General features: G+C 37.1%; 1 protein-coding gene across 1 annotated transcript; it reads right to left on the reverse strand.

Moving 5' to 3' along the window:
* Positions 6,886–11,408, reverse strand: LOC107611695 (putative L-ascorbate peroxidase 6; the record flags this gene model as incomplete). Its single annotated transcript, XM_016313595.1, has 10 exons — positions 6,886–7,245; positions 8,101–8,167; positions 8,525–8,646; positions 9,161–9,244; positions 9,490–9,586; positions 9,669–9,711; positions 9,866–9,936; positions 10,503–10,630; positions 10,800–10,905; positions 11,252–11,408. Coding segments are annotated over 10 exons (978 nt in total), but the record flags the coding sequence as incomplete, so codon positions are not given.

The raw sequence follows: 11,408 nt of genomic DNA on the forward strand, positions 1-11,408 counted from the left end.
GAATTGAACAACTCAATTAATTATAATTATTTTAATTTTTTATTAATTTATAATTTGAATATTTGATATTAATTGCTTGTTATGCCAAAATGGGATTTGTGTGATACGTTGATCCATCAATGACGGGAATCACGGAAGAGGACGTCAAGCTCCCGTTGCTTCACCTTCTTTCTCTCTCCACGGTTGTGGTGTTTAATTTCACTCATTAGCACAGTAACTGCGCCGACTTCATCCATCCAATCATTGTCTCCTCGGTTGTCCGCCATGCCTACCGCCATTAGTGGTGCCGTTCGTGAGAGTGGTTCAAGTATTGTTCACAGTTGCAGTGCATCATTTCATTCATCAACTCATCAATTGCCCCTACCTTCTCTATCAAATCATCCAACCCGTTACTGCCTCCTCGGTTCTCCGCGGTGCGTGCAGACTCGCAAATGCTTAACACATAAAAACTCGAAAAACATATGCAAAAAACATCCAATTAGCAAAAAAAAAATCCTAATACTTATCGGAAGCAACATCCACTTAGATACAGACAAACAAATTCTCAACACATGAAAGCTTTGAAAATATATAAGAAACATCCATTCAGTATGAAAAGTGTTGAGTCTGCAGCGGAATTTTGACTTCTAATAGCTACAAAGTAATATGAAATTGAACACTACTTACAATAATGCACTCGCTATATAATTACTAAAGAGAAAAGGAAATAAAATAAAATAATAATAATAATATGAAAAGAAGATGTGAATGTAGTTGTTATTGTTGATGATGATTGAATTGAAATTCTACAAACGTTTATATAGTGGTTATATGCCATAATTTCAACGGATAGAAATAAAACTTTTCTATAATAACTCTTAGCCTTCCTTTTCTTTCTCTCTCCCTCACAATTCTCCACCTCGTTCACAATTTGAAATCTACGCAAATTTTGGATGATCAAAGAATGGTATTCGTATTCGGTTGCATCATTTGACAATGATTGCCTAACATGGAACAATATTGAGCAATTTCAAACAATGTTAGAACTTGCTTCCTGACACCACTTTAGTCAACATGTCAGCGGGATTTTCATCCGTGTGTACTTTTACAAGAGAAATGTCACCTTTCTCCATAACATCACGCACGAAGTGATATCTAACATCAATATGCTTGGTACGAGCATGATGAACCTGATTTTTAGCCAAATGAATTGCACTTTGACTATCACAATTCAGATCCACGTAATCTTGCTTCAACCCCAAATCATCTAGAAGACCTCTTAGCCACAATGCTTCTTTCACCCCTTCTGCTACTGCCATGTACTCAACTTCTGTAGTAGATAATGCCACTGTAGCTTGTAATATCGATCGCCAACTAACTGGAGCACCTTGTATTTTATATACATAACCAGTCGTAGAACGTCTTCTATCTAGATCACCAACATAATCAGAATCAACAAAGCCGCTGATTTGACATGATTTTCCACTAAAGCATAAACCTGTGTCAATGGTGCCCTTCAAGTATCTTAATATCCACTTGACTACTTCCCAATGTGCCTTACCCGGGTTTGCCATGAACCTGCTAACAACACTTACTGCCTGTGAAATATATGGGCGTGTACATACCATAGCATACATTAGGCTACCGACTGCACTAGCATAAGGTACATTTTTCATGTAAGCCTTATCATCTGCTGTTGTGGGAGATTGTTTACCAGAGAGCCTAAAATATGGAGCCAACGGCGTTACCACCGATTTAGCATTTTTCATTTCAAATCTTTCAATGACGCGCTCAATGTATCCTCTTTGGCTCAAGAACAATTTTTGGCTTGATCTCTCCCTTTTAATTTTCATGCCTAATATTTTTCGTGCAGCACCCAAGTCTTTTGTTTCAAATTCTTTACCAAGTTGAACCTTTAACATATCTATCTCTACCTTTCTCTTAGAGGCAATAAGCATGTCATCCACATACAATAGAAGATAGATATAATCACCTCCAGGAAGCTTACGAATGTATACACAAAAATCATAATTACTTTTGGAAAAACCTTGTTTTAACATAAAGGAGTCAAATCGCTTATACCATTGCCGAGGAGATTGTTTCAATCCATATAGCGATTTCCTCAAGCGACATACCTGACTTTCTTTACCCTCAACCTTGAAACCCTCAGGTTGATACATGTAGATTTCTTCCTCTAAGTCACCGTGCAAGAATGCAGTCTTCACGTCTAGTTGTTCCAACTCAAGATCACCATGAGCGACAAGACTTAAAAGCACCCGTATGGAAGTGTGTTTCACCACAGGAGAAAATATCTCATTGTAATCAACACCTTCTTTCTGTGCAAATCCCTTTGCTACTAACCTAGCTTTGAATCTTGTACCATCTGACTTAGTAGGATCTTCTTTTCTTTTATACACCCACTTACAACCAATTGTAGTCTTTTCCACAGGTAATGGGACCACATCCTATGTTTTGTTCTTATGAAGAGATTGCATCTCTTCCTCCATAGCGACCAATCAACTCTCTCTATCTTTGTCTTTGATAGCATGTTTGAAGGTGACCGGCTCATCATCCTCCACTGAGAGTGCATAATCTACCAAGTTTATCTGCCCATAATGTCTCAAAGGCTTGTCTGACCTAAACTTATGAACAAATTTATAATTCTTCTTTGGCCTAGTAGATGCCAAAGAATCCTGCTGCTGCTGTTGTAATGCATGTGCATGAATTTTCTGAATTTTCTCATGATCAAGTTCATCCTCTGCGTCATCTCGAGTAGCATTAGGATGCTCCACCTGAACATTATTAGAGTCTATTTGTTGGTATTTAGACTCTATCTCCACCACTTGAGTATTTGAAGTTTTTCCAACATCACCATCATCTGGCACCACATCTTTAGACAAAGCTACATAGATTGTTTATCAAAGGTAACATCTCTGCTAATTACAAACTTAGAATCATTTACACTCCAAAGGCGATAGCCTTGAACCCCTCTTGGATACCCCAAAAAGATTGCCTTCTTAGCTCTATCATCAAGCTTATTATCTTTGACATGATAATAGGCTGTGCATTCAAAGACTCTGAGTTTCTCCTAATCTGCATGTTCCCCTGACCATACCTTATAAGGTGTGTCTCCATCTAGAGAAGAATGTGGGGATCGATTCACTATGTAGCAAGCTGTAGCAACCGATTCTGCCCACCATTCTCTACCTAACCCGGAATTAGAGCGCATACACCTTGCCTTCTCAAGTAGCGTACGATTCAGTCGTTCGGTGACTCCATTCTGTTGTGGTGTTTCTCTAACTGTCCAGTGTCTTGTAATGCCTTCTCGGTCACAGAACTCCTTGAAAGCCCCATCCGTGTACTCTGTGCCATTATTAGATCGTAGAGTTTTCAGCTTCCTACCTGTTCGGTTTTCAACCATTGCTCTCCATCGCTTAAAAGTATCGAATACCTCATTCTTATGTTTGAGGAAATAAATCCAAACATACCTGGAATAATCATCAACAAAAGTAACAAAATACCTGGAACCACCCTTGGAAGTAACTTTAGCCGGGCCCCAAACATCAGTATACACGTAGTCTAACAACCCTCTGCTTTTATGCTTGCTTGTAGAAAACTTCACCCTATGTGCCTTTCCATACACACAATGCTCACAAAATTCCATTTGTGGTTTCTTCATATTCCTCAGCAAACCTTGTCCACAAAGCAATGATAGACCTTTCTCTGACATATGTCCAAGCCGCATGTGCCATATTCTCATGCAATCTGTTTGATCTCTACTTCCACCGATTCCAACTGCTAACTCACCTATAACCGTTGTCCCCAAAAGAGAATAAAGATTACTGTGACAAACTCCTTTCATCACTACCAAAGAACCACGAACAACTTTCAGTACCCCATTTTTCGCAACTATTTTGCAACCATTTTTCTCCAACAAACCTATGAAGATCAGATTTTTTCGCAAGTATGGAATATGTCTCACATCCTTAGCCTCACCATATTTAAGCATGTTCTCTCCGCGTGAGGTCTAGATTTTGGCCTAGACTTTCCACGCTTATTACCTTTTCCTCTTTCATTAGTCCTTCCTCTAGCCGCGAACAATCCTTGTGCTTGATCATTATACTCTCTTCCATTTGAAGATGACATTACACTTGTAGCAACCTTACGTAGATCATCCGCTAAAAGTGATGCCCTCGTCTCATCCATGGTCAGAGTGTCACCCACTAGCATCAATGTCTGCACCAGATTTTCATAGGACTTCGGTAATAAAAGTAACAATATGAGTGCTTGGTCTTCATCATCAACCTTCACATCTATATCCTTTAAGTTTGATATGATCCTGTCAAACTTATTGATATATTCTCGGATTGAGGTGCCTTCCTCCATCTTGCATGTATACAATTTGGATTTTAAGTAGATTCTGTTAGTTAGAGTCTTCGTCATGAAGTTACTCTCTAACTTTAACCAAACGCCTGCTGCAGTTGCTTCTTCATTTACCAAAAAAGCAACATCCCTCTCAAGGCATAAGATTATTGCAGCCCACGCCTCAAGATATAATTCTTCCCAATCCTCATCTTTCATTTCCTCCAGCTTTTTCTTTTTCTGCCAGTGCCTTGTGTAATTTTTGTGATATAAGCAGATTTTTCATTTGCATCCTCCAATAGGAAAAATCATTTTTCCCATTGAACTTCTCGATTTCATATTTGCCTACTTTGACATTATTACTAGTAGAAGCCATTATATTCAAAATTGAATGTTACCACTCAAATAATGAATAATATAACGTTGGCTCTTGATACCAATTGTTGAGTTTGCAGCGGAATTTTGACTTCTAATAGATAGCTACAAAGTAATATGAAATTGAACACTACTCACAATAATGCACTCGCTATATAATTACTAAAGAGAAAAGGAAATAAAATAATAATAATAATAATAATATGAAAAGAAGATGTGAATGTAGTTGTTATTGTTGATGATGATTGAATTGAAATTCTACAAACGTTTATATAGTGGTTATATGCTATAATTTCAACGGATAGAAATAAAACTTTCCTATAATAACTCTTAGCCTTCCTTTTCTTAGCCTTCCTTTTCTTTCTCTCTCCCTCACAAAAAGAAAACATGCTTTTGCTCAACAGAAGTAACATCCACATAGAACACGCCAAAAGAAAATCAATCAAGTAACACCCATGAATAGATACTAACTAATTAGTACTTTCAGACGAGGCTTCACGGTGCGAGCAGGAGGAGTCCAACGTGGCGTTCGTCAGAACAGAGCACGGAAGCTAGCATTGAGTTATCCGGCTAAGAAGGGGACGCTTCAATGGCGCTGCGACAACGACATGCAGTGTCAGCGGCGCACTGTGGGTGAGAATCAGACGCCCTTGGTTGCTCGCACATGGGCGGCATGAAGGCGCTGCGGCGGTCTGGGCCGAACTTCTGACGAACGCGGCTGGTAGCACGTGGACGGGATGGAGGCGTTGCGGCGGTTTAGGGTGAGCTTCCGACGCCGGTGGTTACTTGCATGTGGATGGACGCGGCGGTTGACGGCCTTTGGGAAAGGCATACGACGAACATGTTTGGGAGGCGCTGCCGTTGGATAGTTTTGGATGCTGTTGATGTTGAAGTGAAACGGTGAAAAAGGGGGAATTTAGCTAGGGTTAATTTGGTTCTATATGGGTAAATTGGGATGTTGCTTCTTGCTTGTATAGTGAAATGGGTTTCGGGGTCCAACCCAATAAGAGTTGGCAGGATAAAACGGTTCCGCTAGAGAACCAACTAGAGTCCAGCCAACTTCTGCCAACTTTCTAATGGATTGGACTTTAAAGCCCATCTTAATAAAAGTAAGTTGATATACTTGGATATTTCTTCTGCTAAGTATCAGAATATTTCTTTTTCATACTAAATGAATGTTTTGTTTTATGTATTTTTGGATTTCTTTTGTGTTGCGAATGTAGATGTCTCTATTTCTTTAAAAATTGTATGTTTTTTTAAAATCCTATAGGTATCTGATTGTTTTTGCCAAAATATAACTGGACATTTCTTCTGTTAAGCATTAAGATGTTTTTTTCATATTAAATAGATGTTTTTTTTATATATTTATGCAATTGTTCAAGAACAGTCTGTGCTCCACCACTCCTTCTTCCTTGAACAACTTCTGAAGCTGAACCAGATTGTACTTTCAGCAGAACTGCACCACCTCCGTCGGCATCGCAAGGTCGCTACCGCCAAGCCCTGACACGAGCTTCGTTTCGTTGACCACCACAACAAACTTGTCGGGGCAGCCTCCACCATCTTCTCGCGGAGAAGAGTGCCGCCGCAGCCTTTTACTCGGTGGAGAGGAGATGACCGAGCTTGGCGACGACGAAGCAATGGTGGAGCCGGTGCCAAGGCCGAGGACCATGCTGGACTTGACGTAATCGACGGCCTTGTCGGCGGCGAGCTTTTTAAGATCTTGGGTAAGGACAGGGACGGAGAAGGCCTGACGGTGAGGAAAAGGGGTCTTTGTATGTTGTTGTTGGGAGTGCGTAAGTTAATATGGGAAAGAATGGGAATGTATTTATAGTTTTTAATTAGGTTTACTTAATCAGTTTCTAATTATTTAAATTTTGAATTTAAAAATTTAAATGTTGGCATGAATATAACTTTATTTTCTTATAATTTCTTTCAACATTTAAATTCTAACATGGAAAAGTCTATAGAGCCAGCAACTTTGTTAAATTCTGGCCAGCATGTAACCAGCAAAAAAAAGTGAGCCATTGGATTAAATCTTATACCAATCTCACACCATTAAAACCATTATTGATGGCTATTTAATGGCTACATATCACAAAAGTTGATGGCCCTAACATTCTTCTTCTAACATAAAAGTTGCACTCATTACCAGTGTTAAATGCCGTCAAATCCTAAGAATGGTATTGGTCAAATAAGGCCAATAATAACTTTTGTCATCCATTTAATTTTCGAAATAATGCATCATTACTCTAGTGACAAAAGTTGAATAGGTTTAACTACTTTTTGTTTTGTGTATATATATATATATACTTGGTGGGCAAAACATTATGAGCTCCCTAAACATTCACTAAGACTTTGCATAAACATCAACAGAAAATCACCAAAAACAAATAAATAAATAACGGCTTACATTCAATTTCTAAAATTTATAGGCTATTCCACCTCACACCAGAATTCACCAGCTTGACATATGCATTCTTGAAATCTTCAAAGAATATGTTCTCATTTTCTGCGTATTTCTTGATCCATCTGTTCAGCAAATGAAGTTTTCTTAAGGCATGCACATAAAAGTACGAACAGAATTAACCCAAACATGAATGCATATGTGCTGCAAGGCTGCACCAGAGATAAATAAGGGTTCTTGCCAGTGCCTAATTCTCTGAGCTAGAATGTATTTTAGAACCATAAATGAGACCTAATCAAGTTAAACAAAAAAAGGGTTATGCCTTTTTCTTAGGATTAGGATCTTTCGAATAGAGGAGGACGGAATTCAAGATTTAGTTACACAAGTCTTCTTAAGACTGGGTTTAACCCCAAAAGCTAGCTCAGAGGGAGAAGACATTGGATCAATCATTTACCACTAGAACATAAGCTATAGTAGTTAGCAACGGTGTAACTTGATTTTCTTGTAATTTCTCATAACTACGATTAACATAAGAGGATACACTCATAACAGATAGCATAGGCCAGGATGTTTTGCCCATCGAATCCTAAGGATGACGCTGGTTAAAAAACTAGAGAGGAGTGCTTAGCTATTTTGAAAACGTTTACTTGGTCATATCCTAAATACTACAGTACTAGAGAAATCTAAGGAAGCTAACTAGCTAAATTTACAAGTAACCATGTCATATTCACTTGTTATCATAGGTACTGTTTTCAATTGCTGGACTATATGCATTAACTGTCATTTCTAGGATCCAGAAACAAAATTAAAATTGAAAATTATGCTTCTAATCCTAAATTGTTCCTATTCATATAAAAATTTAATCCTAATATTGAAGCATTTGCGACGGTTTTGTACAGAAATCTTGGTGCTTAGCATATAATGCAATAGGTCATTTTCACAATAAGGGAAATATAAGAGGTTTTGAAAAGATAAAGAACCTTAAGCATTCGTTATCCTCAACAAGTGCGTGATCTGAAGGAAGGCCAATCATACTTGACATGCCACCTGAAGAGAACAAAACCAGCATTTGAGAATGACAAGAAAAGTTGTTCATAAAACCAAAAGGTAACAAAAAAAAGATTGAACATATTTGGTCTATCCGAAAAAATGAGCACACAATCAAATCAATCACAGATGTTCATGTCATTTATAGTTTGTTGCCAAAAAAAAAATGATGCCAAAGAAACTGAAAAATTTTCTCTAACATTAAGATCTGTTGCAAAACAGGCACAAATCATCAAAATAAGGTAGTTACTGAATCTTATAGGCATAACATGCCTTCAACTCCTTCATTTCCATATCATTTTCATTAAACAAAGAATTGACTCAGAGAACAATCTTTTAACTTAGTTATGAGCTTACCTGGATTTGCCCAAGGCTTCTCCAAAAGAATCTTATAATATGCATTGTCAAAAGAAGTTGGGCTTCCAAAACCTTTACTTCCAAGAGTGTGGGCTCCAGACAAAGCTACAAGTTCTTGTGTTCTGTGAAAGAGAACCCCAAAAGGATAACAAGTTAACAACACATAAGCAAAATGAATTCTATCTAAAAGAAAAAATAATATGCAGATAATTTTAGATGGTAATGAATAGATTTTGTCTAAGCAAACAATCAAATAGCTTTTAGGTTAGGTAATTACCACATTCTGTTTTCTTGCCTTGATACATTTTGTTTACATATCACCTAGGTATAAAAGTGGTTAAATTCCGCATTTACTATCTCAAAAGAGAAACGACTTTTGTTTATGCGGCAACACCTAATTGAATATAAGTCTAAAAGAGTTTATTCAGACGGTGCATAAAAATTAAATTCTTGTAGAATTAGGACTATAATGGTAAATCATAGACATGTCTCTACATGGTAAAATATATAGACAATTGAACATTTTTACAATGAATAGTTGCAGAAAACTAAAATAAAAATAATATTTTACACCAGCCAAAAAGAAAAGTAACTTTCTCTTACAGAACAGAAGTGCACATATAAAGGTATACTCACGAAAAGCCTTTTCTCTGGAAGCATTTCTTCAAACTGGAAGCACTGAGAGATTCCTCAGGAAGTTTACCTTCAGGGTCAGGCCCCCTTCAATCAAAATGAATGATAAAATTGTTATTGGCAGAAGACACAAATCAGATTTTGTTTGTCATGAGCCCAAAAAGAAAAAAAAAAGTTATGATTTTTTATTCTTTAACAAATAGCCTTAAAATACAATTAGAAGAATTTAATACTCTTTTAGGAGAATATAAGGCACCAACCTAAGATATATAACTACTTGTCTATCATACTTAAGATCAAAAGCAAATGCTACTACAAAATGAACATCTTACAGTGAATCTAGTCTGCCCAAAGAAACTTGGATTGATGGACCTCCACATAATTCGATTGCTTCGGCGCCAGCAACAGCAATCATGTCCCCCCAGGATACTGGTAAAGGTAAATTGGAATGTGTTGGCCTAGACAAATTCAGCACTTAATATTTGTGGCGATTACTGTATAAAACAAGGACCTGGTTGGATAGCATCTATTTGAATCTTTGCTTTCTGAAGAACCTAACAATATAGTCACCACAGTATCAGCTTTATAGAACTTGTGACTTCATTATTAAACAAGAGCATAAAACATATAATCATATATGGAGTTCTCCAAATAATAAAATAAAGGATCAGGGAAAAGAGAGATAGAAACTTGGTGAGATAGACCCACCTTTATTGATTTTTTTAGGCCAGAATTTTCAGGTCTTTCAAGTTCATAAACTATAGAACCATTCATACCACCTGCAATAACATGAATAGTTAAAAAAATTGTATATTATGAATTTGAGAAGAAAACAAAAGTAAGTTATCTAAATTCCGGAATGAATCAAAGAAATACAATTGTTACTAGCAATGACACATCAGTTCTCAAGGAAACATAGTAAAAGGTCCCTTGTATTATATATACAAATCCAATTATAGAGCAAGGCCTTCCACCTAATTTTACCCTCCAGCCAAACTTCTAAGTTCTAACACTTAACACTTCACTACAGAAAAGTCACATGATAATTCATGAAGCACATGGATCACTATATATTTGACAAAGCACCATCACTACTTCAGTTTCATGGCTTCCCTCCAAAATAGCAGTGTTTATATTTTCGGAGAGGCTACTAATATAGAAAACTTCGCAAGATTATGAAAATTTTAACATTGATAACCCATCCTTCATAGAACATTTTACATCCACTATACAACAGAGTTGAATCTAGCAAGCTTATGCCTGAAAACTAAAAGTCCAAAACAGGACTATCCAGAAGCAAACAGCATTTTTGAAAGTTTAACATGTCCCTTGGATCCAGAGATACCTGTCTTGTCATCCATGTCAAAGGTTCCTGCATCATGGAAAACCAAACGAAGCACGCCTGCAGCTTTTCCCTTCGACAATACCTTCCTTACTTCTTCTTTAATTAGAAGATATTCCTTCGTACTAGGCCTTCAATAAGGGGCAGAAGAAGCATTGAAATGACAACAAATCAAGCAAGCAAGACAATCCAACATTCAAACAAAACAATGAAACTTGTGCTTAAAGATTCTAATTAGGTTTATGTATAAAGCAACATATAGTGTTGAATAGGATTTTTAAATCATTCAACGATTCTTACTGTGCAGCGTATGCTTGGAGACAACCCATAATCTGAGTCAGGGGAACAAGACATGGCAAAGTGGCTATGGATACTAGCCCTCTCCTTCCAACCACCAGATTTGGACCTACATTTATACCATTAATATACTTTAAATTATAAATATAACACAAAGTCATTCACGTAAATTCCGCAAGGATGCAGATGCAAAATTACATCAACAAATTGCAGTGTGAATTCAAAAGCATAGCAAACTAAATTATTATAAATTGAACAATGAACATTCCGTAGATTTCCTTAGAGGAATTCTTAGACGTATTAATCTTTTATTTTCTTTTAAAATAAATCATGAATTTAATTTTCTCGGACTATCAGTGACACTAAACCCTAAGCTAAAGTGTGAACTAAAATGTAAAATCTTAAAAGCACCATTGCATAAAATAACTGGAGAACAGTTAGTAGTAAGTTGTTACCTGAAGATGAAGGAGGAGGAGGGTGGTTGGGGTGGAAATTAACGGTTGAGAAAGTTGGGCGTTGTGATTTGGCGGGAAAATTGGTTAGGGGTTTGTGTTGTTGAGCTGAAGCTGAAGCGGTGGAGATTGAACACAGTAGAGGATGATGGTTGGTCAG

This window comes from Arachis ipaensis, chromosome B08, assembly GCF_000816755.2.
Source record: "Arachis ipaensis cultivar K30076 chromosome B08, Araip1.1, whole genome shotgun sequence".
Taxonomy (NCBI): domain Eukaryota; kingdom Viridiplantae; phylum Streptophyta; class Magnoliopsida; order Fabales; family Fabaceae; genus Arachis; species Arachis ipaensis.